At 45.6% G+C, this 16,398-nt stretch overlaps 1 protein-coding gene across 4 annotated transcripts in view; it reads right to left on the bottom strand.

The window, feature by feature from the left end:
• Positions 1-4,625: 4,625 nt before the first annotated feature.
• Positions 4,626-16,398, bottom strand: part of NRF1 (nuclear respiratory factor 1) — a 135,303-nt gene continuing 123,530 nt past the window's right edge. For 3 of the 4 annotated variants that reach the window (XM_055421251.2, XM_055421252.2, XM_088834664.1), the window contains 2 exons: positions 8,918-8,959; positions 4,626-6,643 (listed from right to left, as the gene is read on the bottom strand). In XM_055421251.2, the coding sequence (XP_055277226.1) occupies positions 6,480-6,643; positions 8,918-8,959 (206 nt within the window). In that variant the 3' untranslated portion in view covers positions 4,626-6,479. The remainder of the gene's footprint in view (positions 6,644-8,917; positions 8,960-16,398) is intronic. The other variant, XM_088834665.1, reaches the window with a different exon arrangement.

Here is a 16,398-nt window from a genome sequence, read left to right as displayed (position 1 = left end):
TGGGGGTATGGATGATTTCCACCTAGTTCAAAGTCTAGGTACAGTGCCACCAGTCACGGAGCCCTGGGCTTCTCTGTGCCTGTAAGCTTAACCTTCATGGCCTAAATGATGGGTGGTGGATAATGTCCCTCCCAGCTTTAGAAGTCTCTTGCACACAAGGGCTGGGGGAGCCCAAAGACTGGTTGAGGTTTAGGCTTAACTGAAGACATTGCAACCCAGCTTTGCCAAGATTTGGCTTGGCTTCCTAGACCAGAGCTTCCTGGGTTTCAACGTCAACTGATCTCTCTCTGCCTTTGGGTCCTGGGGCTTTTGTTTTTTTTTAAACTTAGTTTTTAAATTTTCTGGCCACACTTCCTGGCAGTGGAATCCTAGTTCCCTGATCAGGGGTTGAACCTATGCCCCCTGCAGTAGAAGCTTGGAGCCTTAACCACTCAGATGCCAGGGAAGTGCCCCCAGGGGTTTTTAAAGAAAGCATAATGTGGGACATCCCTGGTGGTTCAGTGGTTAGGACTCTGAGCTTCTGCTGCAGGGGGCACAGGTTTGATCTCTGGTCTGGGAACTAAGATCTGCATGATGTGCAGTGCAGAAAAAAAAAAAAGCATAACGTGACTGTTCATACTCAAGAATGTTCGAGCACCAGCAACTTCACTACCCTTCACCCTTGGGACAATCTCACAGGGCTGATTTTTCTTAGCAATAAAATCAACATTTTTACATCAAACATTACTTTTACATTTAACAAAGTTAACATTGGATTTTTGCAGAATTATTTGGAAGTAATGAGAATGTGGGAATGGATGTTTTTGGGGTTCTGTGGATTTTCTGATTGAATAAGGAACCCCTGGGAAACTAAGGTCTCTCATTCGGTGGGATATACTGGTTGCTTGCCTGTATACAAGTTCCTATGTATGTTCGTGTGTGTGTGTGTGTGTGTGTGCATGTGATGAAAAAGCCCAGCCACTGCGAGGATGCTCCTGGTATGGCACGCTCGGGTTAAGGACCAGGCACGGTCTTTAGTTCCTGCTCAGAACACACTGACCACTGGGAGAGGCTGCACGTGGGCTGAGCTCAGGACTCAGCTGGAGGTTACTTTAAAAATGAGAATCTAGGGGCTTCCCTAGTGGCTCAGTAGTAAACAATCCACCTGCCAGTGCAGGAGACATGGGTTCAATCCCCGATCTGGGAAGATCCCATGTGCCGTGGAGCAACTAGGCCAGTGTGCCACAACTATTGAGCCTGTGCTCTAGAGCCAGGGAGCTGCAAGACCACGTGCCACAACTGCTGAAGGCCCGCGTGTCAGAGCCCGTGCTCATCAACGAGATGCCACTGCAATGAAAAGCCTGTACGCTGCAACTGGAGTTTGCCAACTGTACACTGCCGCTTGCTGCAACTAGAGAAAAGCCTGCATGCCAATGAAGACCCAGCACAGCCATAAATTATATATATAAAACATGGGAATCCAGATGTGCAGCTCATTTTATGTCACCTGTCTGCCGAGAGGTTGGCACAAAGAGCTGAGCTTCTGGAGGCTGGCTTATTAGTCTGACCCCAGCTCTCCATTTACTAGTTCTCGGAACTAGCCGAGTCTCAGCTCCCACACCTGTAAAATGGAATCTAACCTCCATCTGAGGCTGTGGAAAGGATTAGAAATAAAGGTGTAAAGTATTTTGCATAGTGTCTTGTGCAGAGCAGCCATTTAATAACTGATAATTATTAGTTTCTTAAAGGGTAAATAAATTCAGAAGAAATTTGAGTTGAGACCCAGTTAATTTAAGTTACACCAACAATTTTATTAACAAGTGCATTAAGTTTGGGGGATATTTCTAGGTCCCCTCCCCAAGTATTAAATAAGCTACCTCTTAACCTCTTTGTGGTTCAGTATGCTCATCTGTAAAGTAGGGACAGTAACAGAACTTTTGCAAAAGACTAATAAGTAACTTAATGTATAGGTAAAATCTCTTAGAACAAGGCACATTGTAAGGGCTGTACAAGTGTTCACTATTTTGACTGCTACCATATAAACACTCTTAATTGCAGATAGGCCATGGTTCTCACAAACTAGAGCTAGGAAGGCTTCTGTACAGGGCTAGAGCACAGGCCTGTCCTTGCCTTACAAGGTGGCTCTGGGTAAGACCTGGGTTTTGGGGATCCTGGCCCTGTTCTGCAGATGAATATTATCCTGGTACCTTTGCCTCCCCCTCTCCAACTCTTTGCAGAAATACACTCCAGTACTCAACAAACATCCGCTAACAGCCCACTGGTTTCTCAGGAGGGAGAAACTCAAATTCATAGTGGGTTGGGGACTCATTCAGGAGCCCAGCAGCAGCGGGAGCAGAATTCTCCAGCTATTTCAGAGTCCAGTCCTAATGCCGTTATCTCCCAGCTCTGTGCGCCTCCTTCCTCTGGGCTGTCTCCACTGTCCCGGGTGGATCTTCTCCAAGAGCTGCCAACCTGAAGCAAACAGCAGAGGCTAGATGGGATGCACTGATGGACGTCCTTGACGCTGGCACCTGAGCACAAGCTGTGCAGAGGCCACAGGCTGGCCTGGCCTGATGACCTGGGCAGCCCACAGCCCACTGAGATGGAGGTGCGAGGGGAAATGTGGGCTTGTCTTCCTCAGCCCACAAAGCCTCTGCTCCAGATAAGCTTCAACATTCCCCCCGACACCAAAACAACCCACCACAGGCCCCGGGCTACTCCATCCACAGCTGAGGCTTTGCAGGGGGCCGGGGGGTGGTGCTGATAGAGGAGAGAAGAGGAACAGCAGCAGACAGGAAGGAAGGTGAATGCAGCAGCAGGCCCTCTTCGATGTGACAAGTGGCTGGAAATGAGCCTTGTGTGGGTCTCAGTGAGGCCCAGGGCGCACTGGCAGCTGGGGCTCGTCTTACAGGGCGAATAGTCCCTTCTCGTCCCTGCCCGTCTGGTTCTGCTCAGCTCACTCATCTCAGTTCAGACGGCTCCAGTGGTCACCAGCATCGCCAATGGATCTTCTCAGATGTAGGACTTAAAAGCCAAGAATTCCGAGCCCGGGGTCTTGGTTTCGGTGAGCACCAGATCCTTGTCTGGAGCCTAGATGATAAACTACTTATTGTAGAGGACCCTTGAGCAGATAAATGAGCCAACAGAACCCCTTCTGCCACATCACTCTGTCCAGACGGCACCTTATCACACTGGGCTGCCACGGTCTGTTCACACAAAACATCTCCTCACCTCATCCTGTTTCTTGGGCGACTGCTATGCTTCATTCACCTGGCACGTGGTAGGCATTCACTAAAGTAAAACTGACGCCTGGGGCCAGAGCTGGTCTACAGGTGGGTTTTCTTTTGCTGGCAGAGTATGAAACCAGGAGATTCATGCACAAATCTGGACTCCTCAGTTTCTCTGGAAAATTTAAAAGACAGGACTGCAGGGCCCATGCTCCTCCTGCTTGGAGACAGTCCACTAGAGAGGCCACTCTTTGGAGATGCTCTCCGCTGTGCCCATCACTCCTTCCCCTCTCACAGTGGAACGGCTTCCGCGTTACTCACTGATTCCACCTGCCGGGGCCCTGTAGGCAGCTGAGTCAGCAGCTCCTGCCGGTGATTTGGGCAGTAACGGAAGTGAAGTTCTCCATCAGCCCCACCAAAGAGTTTCAACACATGCTTGTTGAACAGGCAGCATCTGGGCTTTTCTTGCCAGGCAAACAGAATTACTGTGCCTATGGAGAGACACCATCTCCACAGAGGAACTCTAGACAACCAGCTGTTGCAGGGGTGCCCAATGGCAATGATGTCTGCTTGATCTGGCTGCCACCAATCCTTTCTCTGGCTCGCCCTCTCTGGTGACAATAGATGATGATGTGCCATTTGGGCAAGAAGAAGGGAGAAGGGTGGCACTGGCTTTATTGAGCCACTGTCAGTCAGCAAGGAAAACATCTCTGGCCTCCCCCATTCAACTGTTATAATTATTATTACCAGGAAACAGACCCAAACACCCAATAAAAGGAAAGAAAGGGGTGATGGAGGTGGCAAGGAGAGCATCATTTTGAGCTGAGGAAAGCAGCAGGCACAAGCGTGGGAGTGCAAAACCACTGGGAGGTTTAGGAAGGGTCCGAAGCTGAGGATGTGGCAGGAGGTATGGGTAGAAGAATGGCATCTGTCACATTAAAGTAGTAAGCTGTGAGAGAAGCCGAGGAGGGAGGCTTTAAGGGAACAAAGGCATGGGGCCCCCACTTCAAGGAGGAAAATCCACTGCAATACCGAACACTCATGGGGGGAGGACACAGATGGACAAGTATCACAACCCACCCTGATTTTAATATGGAATGCAATTAACCCCTAAAAAAGGAACTCCAGAGAAGAGGTTTTTAAACCATCTTTAGGAATTTTCAAACTAGGCGCCCCTTGCCATAACCCCCCTGGACAACATTTTGTAAAACTGATTAGCTGCTCTGGTGAGGGAAGACAGGCAGCAACCATCCCCTTCCACTCCGGCACTCCCCTTACAGGGCTTCATAACGCCAAGGAACACGGTTCAAAGATCACTGAGCTTGAATAGAGCACCTATTCCTTTTACAAAGCAGAACAAGCCACCCCAAAAGAGAGCTCCTAAGAAGTGCTCCTACACAGACGAACAGTTCCACTTCCTGTTGCCACATTGTTAACTATTTATTGAATGAGGCAGTAATAGACAGAATGGAAAACGACACAGAATCCATGCTCTGCTACTGGGGTTCTGCTTTTCTTCTTCTTCTTGGCAATTTCTCAAACTATCAGGAGGGTATTTCACCACAAAGGAACACGGACTTTAAAGCCCCTGGACAGTTTCACAACGATGATAAAAAATAATAATTAAAAAAATAACAAATTGTAGAACTAGGACTGTTTTATGTAAATTTCCCTTCCCTCCCCCCATTACGTACAGAAAAAAAAAAAACATACAAAGAACACTGGATAGTTTTATATAAAACAAGCAAATACAAGAATCTGAAACTTTTCTCAAAGGCTGGGCAAGAAGTGAAGAATCTTTTCAATGTTGCGTTAAAAAAAAACCCAAACATTAAATACACAATCACACACAGGAGTGGGGGGCCTGGGAGGAGGGGGAAGAGTCGTCCCTGTACTCAAGGAGCAGAGATGTGGCCTGTCAAAAAGTCAGGTGAATTTAACCCCTGGACACTCAGGGCTTGTGGCTAAAAATCACAGAATTTCGTTACAAAGAACACCCAGACCAATGAACAGCCGTGAGAAGGAAGCTGTGGGGCCTGGGCCTAGCACAATGCACCCTGGGACAGCTCCAAGGTCCCTTCTGAGATCGGGCCTGATCCAGGGCGCAGGAAGCACCCTCAGCCCTCTTCTCTCCAATGCCCCTCAGTCCGGTGGCCAGCCTTCCTCGCGCCAGGAGCCCGTCAGTTCTCGTCTCCTCTGTTAAGCTACAGGAAGTCACAGGAAGGGAAAAAGTTGCTCCCATTGGTGCACCCTGGTCTTTAAAAGATTTTTCTCTCCCTCCTTCCTTTCCCCTTCCAACTCCTCCCACCCCATTCTCTCCACAATGCACACATCCACAAGCACACGCAACGAGCACGCACTCCTCAAACCCTTAATACTTCTGTCACCTTCAGTTCATATACATGACCAATTCAGGACTGACCTTAAAACCAAAGTGATGGGTTAATGTCGTGAGATCGAGAAGGTTTCCTGGGGAGGGGAGGAGATGGAAGGCTGAAGAAAACCCTCTCGGTCCTGCCTGGGAGTTTTAAAGACATTTCATTTGCCTGTGGCAAGGTCAGCATCTGGGCCAGCCCAAGAAGCGTCTCAGCTGCCAGACCATGCGGCCCCTGGATCTTGCAAGCACAGTTTCTGGACCTCACCCCAATCCAGAACCTCCGTTCTCAGGTGAGCCCAGCAGGGAGAGTTCTGGGTGGCCACTGGGAGGCAGCTTTGGTGAAGGGCATGGTCACCTCCGCCTGAGTTTGTCAGTAGCTCAACGCATGACCCTGGTATGAACAAAACCAGGTGGCTGTCTGGCCACGTACCCTACACCCACTAAACTGGGTGAATTATTTTTCCGCAGCTCACCTTGATTTCATACAGATAATTCCATGCGGGTTTCTTTTATATATATACACGTATATATATACTTTATATATATATGTAAATGTGTATATCCATATGTACACATATACATATATTCACACTCACACAGACACACACCGAAGTATACACACGTTTCCGCAGAAAGAAGTCCTGCCACAATTTGGCTTTTTCGGGACCGTGAAATTGATAACGCAGTATCTTACTCCACCAATCCCAGAAAATCAAGAGTGGTGCTTTTTAAAAAATGCAATTCCAAAATCCACTGCCTTTCTTCCTTTTTAAAAAAAAGGTTAACAAAACTTTTCTTCCAAAGTCGAGAGACTTAACTCCATTTGATTGCACCTCTGCAAACGTGTAAAAAATTTTGAAGTAGACTAGAAAATGATGCCATGGTATGGCTGCATGTCACTGTTCCAACGTCACCACCTCCACAGCCTGGCCGTCCATGGTGACTGTGCTGTCCGATATCCTGGTGGTCACAGGGGCCATGGCCACCTGCACCGGCCCGTTACCCTGGGCGAGGCTGGTTACCACAGTCTGGTACATGCTCACAGGGATCTGGACCAGTCCTGGGGAGACAAGGGGAGACTATTAGTGGGGACTGGGTATAGGTTCCCAGATGTTGGCTGGACAGGGCAATCAGCTCCAGCCCTCGGGGTACCACTGTCTGCAGCCGCAGGTAACTGCATACCCACTGTCCAGGCACAAATACATCCCTTTCCCCACCCCATTTTAATTCTTTAAAACAGACTATCAGGAAAGAGAATGTGGAGAAGTTGTAGAAACATGCCTCAGAACAGGGCCTCCCCAACATGCCAAGAGATGACCCCACCTGCCTGCCTCTCTCCAACTTTAGGAGGCCCGCACAGACCCCTCAGGGTTGAATTCTCCTCCCAACAAGCCTGTCTCTTCTGACTGCCCCTCTCTAGGAGAGGCCACCATTCATGTTCTTGGATACTCTGCTACACTGACTTCTTCAAACCTCTTTCTGTCTATGCACAAGTTTCTCTCAGCTTGAAAAAACTTCTCCCTTAAACTTAGCCTGCCTTCTGGCCATTGTCCCTCTCCTCTGGGTCAGTTTTTTTTTTTTAAAGCCTAGGTCATTAGTTTTCTGATTTTAGATTTCATAGACCAGTAGAAATTTTAAATACATTCTGGGGTCAACTTAAAAAAAAATCCCAACTACCTCCTAATATCACTCTTATTTCACAGTAAAAAGAAGTGTTTAGTAGAAAGAGAGGAGGAAGTGAAAAATTTCAGAAAAGGGCAGTCCTTCCAAAGAAAGGAAAACTGACAATTTTACATGACATATTAAAAAAAAAAAGAATTTCCAATTAAATAAGACAGAATAAACGCACATATAAAATTCTTCTTCCTCATAAAACAAAAATTATAGTGAAGGAGAAAAAAAAATATGAATGAGAGATGGCAATATATTGGGTTGACCAAAAAGTTGATTCGGGTTTTTAAATAGCATCTTAGGGAAAACACAAACTTTTGGGCCAACCCAGTACTTCTGGGAGATGCAAAGCATACATAAAGTGGTTCTGACATTAAAGAAGGGGAAGCTGCATGTCCTGTGTCCTGGAGTTTTCAGGGCATGGAGGCTCAGTGCTGCAGAATGAGAGGAAGAAGTGAAAGATAGGAGTTAGCTGACAGTTTGTATTCAACTGACTGGACCAGTGGGTCCTACCAATCCCAACACCCGGGCCTTTGTTGACCAGACACCTGAAGCTCATCCACTGTATTGAGAAACTGACCTGGAGAAGCCCCAGAGAAGATCTATGAGGTATCTGGTAGGTGGGGAGGTGAGGGGTCGGGGGTGTGGAGACGATGAAAGATCTGGCCTGCAGTCCTAATACTCACCACCCCGAGGCCTACAGGTCGCCCAGCTCTGCCCTGCACACCCCAGAAAGCAGGGTTTCAGAGTCTCACTCTTAAGGAACAGAGGTGACAGACAACGCAGGGAGCAGAAACAAAAACCAATGGCCCTAAACTCTAGTATCTTCAGAGACAGAAAAGATTTGTATCATACAAACGGATACGTTTATTAAAATGAGAGAAAATTTGTTAAAGAAATCAAATAGATGAAATACATTCCACAGAAAGATGAGACGGTAAAGTCAAGGAAATCTTCCAGAGAGCAGAAGAGATTAAAAGATGGAAAGTAGGAGACCTTAAGAGATCCAATCTCTGATAAAAGAGATTTCTAGAGACTAGAAAAAAACACAAGGTAGGAAATTATCAGACACACTGCAAGTAAATCTCTAGAACTGAAAAACATGAGTTTCAGATTGAAAAGGCCCATTAGATACCCAGCAGAACAGAAGAAAAAAGATCCGGATGCTAAGACACAGCTTCGTAAAATTTCAGAACACTAAGGATAAAGCAGAGATCCCAAAGGATTTGAGAAAGGGTAAAAAAAAAGTCACATACAAAGAACTGGAAATCATTATTGGATTTCTCAAAAGCAAGCCTGGAGGCTAGACGATGATGGAGCAGTGGCTTCAAACCTCTGAGAGAAAATGCTTTCAGCCTAGAATTCTCTCTCCAGCCCATGAAATGACACCCACGCCAATTAAGTGTGGGGACAGAATAAACACCTCCTCAGACTTGGAAGGGCTGTAAAAGCCGGCTACCTGTACACACTTTCTTTGGAAGCTCTGAAGGATGTTCCCCAAAGAAATGAGACAGGAAAACTAAAGAAATAAGTGGCTATGGGGTCCAGGAGAAAGAGAACCCACTATAGGGAGCCTGGGGACAGGAGGAGGACCAGGATGGGGGCTGTGCAGTACGTCTGGGAGGACAGAGGGGATGTGGCATGAGCTTGTGGGATAGAGTACCTCGAGGGGTCTTCCAGAATTGGGTAGAACCGGTGATTACTCCTTAAAAAGTAGAAGAAAAAAAAAAGCAAGGATTAACCATACCCACTCGTCGTGGCAGTGAACAAGTTTTACCTTTATAAAAATTTTATGTTTATAACAATATAAACATAGAAACTGAGTTATTGAAAATTGTGATAATGTCTCAACTCAAGAAATAATATGACTATTATTTAGAATAATACACATACATACCAGAAAAAAGAACATGGAGTGTTGCCTCTGGGGTACACACACACACATATACACACACACACACACATATATATATATATATATTTTTTAAAAGGCCTTTTAGTTCTTTTTGTCATTTATAACTGTGTATCACTTTGATGAAAATAAAAATTAATTGTAAAAACGGATGTTTTACCAGAATATTTCCTAATGCAAAAAAAAAAAAATCAAACATAAAATAACATGTCAATTTTACAGTGTTAAATTGTATCTAATTGTTTTCCAGGGGTAACTGTTGACAGTTTGGAAATAAGTATTTGTTGATGCTTCCCTGGTGGCTCAGACCAATGCGGAAGACCTGGGTTTGATCCTTGGGTTGGGAAGATCCCCTGGAGAAGGGAATGGCTGCCTACTTCAGTATTCTGGCCTGGAGAATCCCATGGACAGAGGAGCCTGGAGGGCTACAGTCCATGGGGTCACAAAGAGTTGGACACGACTGAGCGACAAACACAACACCATGATATTTAATGATGCAACCTGAAATGGGCTAAATGTTCTGTTTTGTCGACGTTTTTAGGATTCCAGGCTTACCCTGCTGTGTTAATGAGAATGGAAGGCATGGCCCATAGTCCTCACACTTGAGATGCTGGGGCCTGAAAGGGGAAGGAGGGGGCCAGCCCATACATTGGCTTCAGAAGGCTGTTGGGTTCAGTGTTTCTCATCTAGACCTTTGCAAATGGCTTTCACATGTCTCTAGTCAATTCCTTTTTCCATTCACTCCTTTCTGCCGCCCAAGTTATCTTTCTATAACATGTCATTCCCCAAACTCAACTTTTTAAATTCCCTGATGCTAGTTAAAAGGTTCCTAAATTCTTGCCTGGAGAATTCCAAGGACGGAGAAGCCTGGTAGGCTACAGTCCACGGTGTCGCAAAGAGTCGGACACGACTGAGCGACGGAACGGAACGGAAAGCCTGTAGTAAAGTTCAAATGTTGGGTCTGGCATTCAGGACTCTTGTGATTTGTCCAGTCTTACTTCCCTCACTCCCTGTGTTCTGGGTATCACCCTGGACTATCCTCAATTCTCCAACACATTGGTAACCTTCCTTTCTCTGGGCTTTTGCTCAAGCTGTTTGCTACCTGGAATTCCCCTACTGCCCATGCCTTCCTCTTTAAAACCCTCCTCTTGGAAGCCTATCCCAGCTCTAGTCAATACTGAGAGCAGCCTCCTTGGGATTCTCAGTAAGCACTGGACAGTAGGATATAATCTGGCTAGGTATGGTTAATGTATGTAGATAGGCCTTCCCTATCTACCTAGATTGAGCCCTAGATTGAGGGCTCCTTCAAGGTCAGGCCTGGCTCTGGTTCATGTTTAGTATGAAGTACAAGGTATGCCAAATACTCGCATCAGCACAGCCTAAAGGACAGCAGGTCAAGGGATTTTATTGCGGGCCCTAACCAACATGTGGCTGGGTTCTAGGCCCTGGCATCTAGACTGCAGGCATGGGTCTGAGTATCTGTGAATATGTGAGACCAAGAACCCCTTCCATCATCCCAGAGGATCTTCATCATCACTTTCATCCTCTCTTCTGGTCGAAACAGACAAAGTTAATGAAGTAACGTTTTTTTGCCAAACACCCTGTGGCAAAACCAGGACACCTCCAAAGAACCCTCATGCTAGGAAACAGCAACCAAAACCAAAAGCAAAGATCAGTCTTATTTCACTGTTCTTGCTCCTGAGACTGATTCAGTTCCAAAAGCTCTAAGCTGGGAGAACAAGTTACAAACTTTACAAATACACTGAATACTATGAGTGGGACCTTCTTCCTGACTACGAGCAACTGTCCTGGGTCAGTGCTGGGATGGAGAGAAACTGGAAGAATTATTAGAATTAAATCTCTTTCTTACTGGTTTATGATGTGTTTGGGTTACCTATGCTATGGGTCCATGTCCCACACTGCTGTTGAAACACTTTTTAGTATCATGGGAGATCTGCCCTAAAATAAAGTGGAAAAAAGTTAAAATGCAGAAATTCAAACTGGCTGACACTGCTATAACTGGAATAATCTTTTGAACACAAACTGATTTGGTTCCCCTCTTCTACAATTCTTCACTGGTTTCCAATGGCCCGTGGAATATAAAGTCTAAATCCCTTTGCAGGTATTTCAGCCCTTCACATCAGCCCCTATTACTCAGTTAGTTCAGCCTGGTGATACGTGAATCCCCACCCATTGTACATTCCAGGAAGGTGAATGACTTGATTGAAGCTCTTTCCACACCTGCCTCCATGGTGTGCACACTTTCTGACTTCTGCCTGGAATGACTGTCCTTGGCTTGTTCCTTGAATGGGCTTCTATTCTTCCTTCAGCTGTCAGCTGCAGTCTCTGCTCCTCCTGTCTGAGCTTCTCTTCTCCCAAGGGCCCACAGCACTTTTCTCTGGTCTCCATGGAGGAGGCGACGGTCATATACTTTATCACTGGTTACTTGTCTTATCTCAAGGAAGCTAAATTCCTTAAGGGAGAGATGGAATCTCCATATTTGAGTCCCTAGCAATGGGCAGGTGTTTTCTACACAGTTGAATGAAACCTGCCTTCTGAGATTGCACAGGTGTCTACCTTCCCCCCAACCCTGGGACAGAATGATTGACGTGGGTGAGCCTTCAAGTGATTAGGAAGTTTCAGAACAGGAGCTCTCAGTCCAGAAAAAGCAATACAGAAACAACTATATTCAAAGCTCATCCAAATGAGCTTTGGGAAGGAGTAAACTTGGCCTTTAACAACTGGGTGATGACTCCCACACAAAGCCGTCTCGAGAGTGAATGACTAGTGACAGCGACTTCATATCTAAAAAGCTTCTTGGAGAAATCCCATATATAGGGTATTTCATAACCTCGAATGCCTTGAAATCCAAGGCCATTATTCTCTACACACAGTCTACCTCTACCTTAAATAAGTGCATTACCATCCCATTGTGAGGATTTTAGAATCTCACACACACAGCCATTTTGACATGAGATTAGATTAAATCGTCTCAGTGTCTCTGACCTAGCAGCCTTTATGTCCATGGCAAGGGAAAGGGGGAGGGGGCTAGAGGCTTGGAAACCCAGTGCGCACTAAATCGGCCGGCTGCCCTTGGAAGGGAGATGATTAAACGCTGAGGTACAGTAATCAGGCCAGGACTGTCCCTGCATCTGCTCAGCCTGCCCCTGATTAGCCCTAATCTAGAAGGCGTATGTTAATCTCAGTTTGTATTCTGGGTCATTTCGATTGATTAAGCAACAGGAAGCCTTTCCCATTCCACATTAGGGACTTGAAGTTCTCCTTTTTGTTTTTCACAGAGACCCTGCACAACCCTAGTAAGAAAGCTCTCCTGGCATTTGTACAGTGCTTTTCAAAGTCTTCTCACCCCCACTGCACAGCACTAGCTTCCTGTCTCTGGAGCAGCAGGCAGGGCAGATATTCTTCCCTTTCACAAATGATAGGCAAGTACTGTTGGCAGAACCATGCACTTAACCATAAAAGCACACACTTATAAAAACCTGGAGCTTTTAGTACCCCAATCTTTAGTACCTCATCTTTCAAAGCTGTAAGAAACAGTAGAGTTCTTCAGTTTAGAAAATGTAATCCCCCCTCTTCTTTAAATTCCAAAGCATACAGATAAAAAGTTTATTTAAACAAAACAAAACATGGACTGAGGGAGAAACTGAGTGACCGAGCCAGGAAAGGCAGCCGGGAGTCTCTGCAGGCACCGGCAAGCCTTTACCATTGACCACCTCAGCCAGCAGGGACCTGGAAGGGAGAGGACAGTCCCTTTTAGGCTCACTGCTGCCTCTCCTCTCAGGCTTCTTGGTAAGGTTTACATAACTGGCAAAAACAGAAAAAGAGGCCAAAAGAGACTTGGGAACTTCAGGTCCCAGTGCAAGGATTTCCTTGGCCAATAGTAGTCAGCCCCCAAATCCTGGAGGAACTGCTGGCCCCAGAACAGAAAGAGAAGACCTGACCCTGCTCTATTTTTCTACCAGTTGGGTATCATTCTTGAGCCCAAATGGTCAAACATGCTCCTCCCATCTTACCAAATGGCAATTACATTCTTTTAGTTGCTCAGGCCCAAAACTTGGAAGTTAGGCCATCTCTGACTTCTCACGCAATTCATCAGCAAATTCTCTAGTTTCAAACATAAACCCAGAACACAGTCACATCGGCCGCTGATCCCCTGGGTGAACTCCTATCCCTTCTTGCCTGGACTACGTGTTAGCTTCCCTCCAGATCGCCCTGCGTCAGCCCTGGCTCCAATGCACTCTCTGCTCCCCACATAGAAGCCAGAGGGATCTTCTAAAACTTCCACACGATGAACATGGAGACACACATTCAGATATTTGCTTTTCCTTGTTTTCTGCAAAACAGGTTCTGCAGTGGTCTGTCTCTGAACGTGTCACCAGGGGAGGCTTTGTGGTAGACTGTGGGCGCCAGCAAGAGTAACTTTGAAGGTTAGGGTCACTGCCCTGCACACTCTGGATTCATCATTCATGAGCTGATCAACTCTATTCCTGACCTCTTCTGAGGTAATGAGTTCCATCACTTACCTACCACGTGATGAATCTCTTGCTCTCACACACACGTATGCATATAACTGGAATTTATTTACTGATGGGAATTCATTTATTTATCCCAAGACTAACTTCTCTTAGCGTTTTGAGATCTGATGAATAAGTCTATACATCACAGTTAGCTAAATCTTGAGATGTTGATTGACAACAGCTACTCCAACTCCCCCCGCCTTTTTAGTGGCTCCCTGCTAAGGGAAAAATAAAGTCCAAATAGCTAATGGATGAGGGATTATATCAGCCTTTCCCACAAATACTCTACCTTATGCCTTCATCACAACTGTACCTGTCTCCTCAGTATACCCTAGCCACCACATGTATTCACTCAGGCAGGTCTCTTTGCCTAGAATTACCCCTGCCAACCTACGTCCTGTTCTTTCCCTGCCTTTCAGGGGTTTCTCCAGACAGAACAGCCCACCAGGTTCTCCTTCCGGGGATTTTATTGCTTCACAACTCATTTGGCACCAGATCTGTGCTAACCTGTTCCCAAACAGTTACTGTTTTTCTCTGTACAAACACTGCTTACTTAGATCTTTGCAGTACGATGTTCTTGAACAGTGAGCAACTTGAAGACAGTAGACGTTAATATCTGAATACGACAATTGATCATGTTCTTCATGATTTTCAGAAACTTGATTACATTCCACTTAGCTTTGGTCTCTGTGGCCCGAAGCCTTTTACTCTGCTTTGGAATGAATAACATTCTCCCCACAACATTCTTAAGGCAGAGCCGAATGCTGTATGGCAGTTCAGGTGCATTTGATGTGAAGGTAGAACAAGCGCTTTTATTTCCATTAGCTTCCCAGTCAGAAAGAATCCTGGCTCTGCCTCTTACAGGCTTAGAAAGTCTCACTTTCCTCCTACATAAAATGGTAATTACTAATATTCTCAGGGTTGTTGAGAACTAGATGTGCTGACGTGGGTAGAGTCTGGCACAGTGCTTGGCACACAGTAGGTGAACACTACATGTCAGCTGCTTTCCCAGATGACTTGGAATGAGAGGTCTGATAAAGTCTGGCTGGGGTCACAGATGTTAGACTAAAGCTCTCAGGAAGCAGAAAGGAAAGCAGAGACAGTGCAGATCTCCTCTCAGCTGCGATTTGCTCCTACCAGGAAGCACATCATTCGCCAAAGGCCTTCAAAGATGTAAAGATTAGAGATAAAAGCCATGAAATCAGGGCAGATGGGCTGGCGGGCTGCTTCCTTTCTGAATGCAGCGAGAGTCAACACAGGCACTGGAACTGCATGATGACATATATGAAATAGTTGCTGATTCGGTATAGCAGTGAAACAACCTAGGCTAAACCACTAATCAATATTAAGAACGTTAACTGTATAATCAGGGACAGTATGATATGATGTCACCATGCCAATAACCTTCTAAACCCCAAAACTAAGAGCACACGCCGGAGCCCAGCAGAGCTCAGAGCTGCAGGCCTAGTCAGGGTCACCCAGGACTACGGACTGCCCTCCCCCAACCCCAGACCACGACAAGACAGAGCGGGACAGACAGCCTGAGGAAGAATGGGCCTTTCATTTGCTCTCACAATCTGGGAAACCTTTGGGAATTGTTGTTTGCTGTAACCGAACCTTTCAGCCCAAAGGCCTTCCCAGTTGGTCATGGGAAATAGCTTTTAGTTTGGGAGAAAAATATTGATGGTTGTGAGAGAAAAGTAGCTAAACAAATAAATTATCAAGTAAATGTAACAGTTGGTGAAAGAGCAATAATTCTTAAAGCTGAAAGGAAAAATTCACAATGTAATGCTTTCTGCGGTTTATGCATAAGAAAGTGAACTGTATGTATTAGGAAAACGCTGGCTTAAATGGGGAACCTGTGCTGTGACTGGAAAGGAGAGGAATAAATAAAAAAGTGAAACCATCTATTGTTATTACCTAAGTCACTTCTGCAGTTTTTAAAGAGTCATCAAAAATATCTATAAGTGTCTTTAGAGATGACAGGCAGGAGGGAAGTCCTTTAAAAAATCTTATATTCAGGCCTGGAAAGAAGTTACATCAGTGCCTGACATCTAAGGAAAGCCACTATTAGAAAAATAGGCATGGTGTGTCCTGGCATAGAGATGGGAGAAGAGGACAGAAAACCAGGTAAAGAAGCTAGTAGGCAAGGCGGCAGGCAGATAAAGAGGCTGAGAAACACAAACAAGGACCACATGGAAAGAGGACAGAAGAAGGCAAGAAAATGAAGGTCATGAAAAGAACAATGATATCAAATGAAAAGAAGAGCCAGGTAACCCTCATAATAGTAAGACAAGGGAGAAATAGAAAAATCATTTCTCTCTCAGTGGTTCTGTTTCTGCTATATTAGCTGCTTCTGGGACACTTAATCTTCCTTTTCCGTGTTTTGAAAGTCCATGGCTTTTGAGGGCATTTGAGGGATTTATGGATTAAAATATGTATTACATCTGGCAAGTACTAAATATTCTCATGAAGCCAATAGCAGACTCAGAGTTACCCTGGTGTAATAGGCACTTCTCAGCACCCAAGATTTTCTCTCCTCTGACTAGACAATCTCAACCTGCTCTTGGAAAAACCACTTTCTGGAATAACTTCCATAGCAGTGGCTTTTTCTGGGTAGGGCAGTTTCACTGTGTCCTTAGTCTTGACTTTGCAGACCACAAGAAAATTGTCTTGCCTGCATCCCACAAGCCA

This window comes from Moschus berezovskii, chromosome 3, assembly GCF_049115385.1.
Source record: "Moschus berezovskii isolate FMDL1 chromosome 3, NW_MosBer_1.0, whole genome shotgun sequence".
In the NCBI taxonomy this organism is placed as follows: Eukaryota; Metazoa; Chordata; class Mammalia; order Artiodactyla; family Moschidae; genus Moschus; species Moschus berezovskii.
This window is presented reverse-complemented; position numbering and strand designations above follow the sequence as displayed.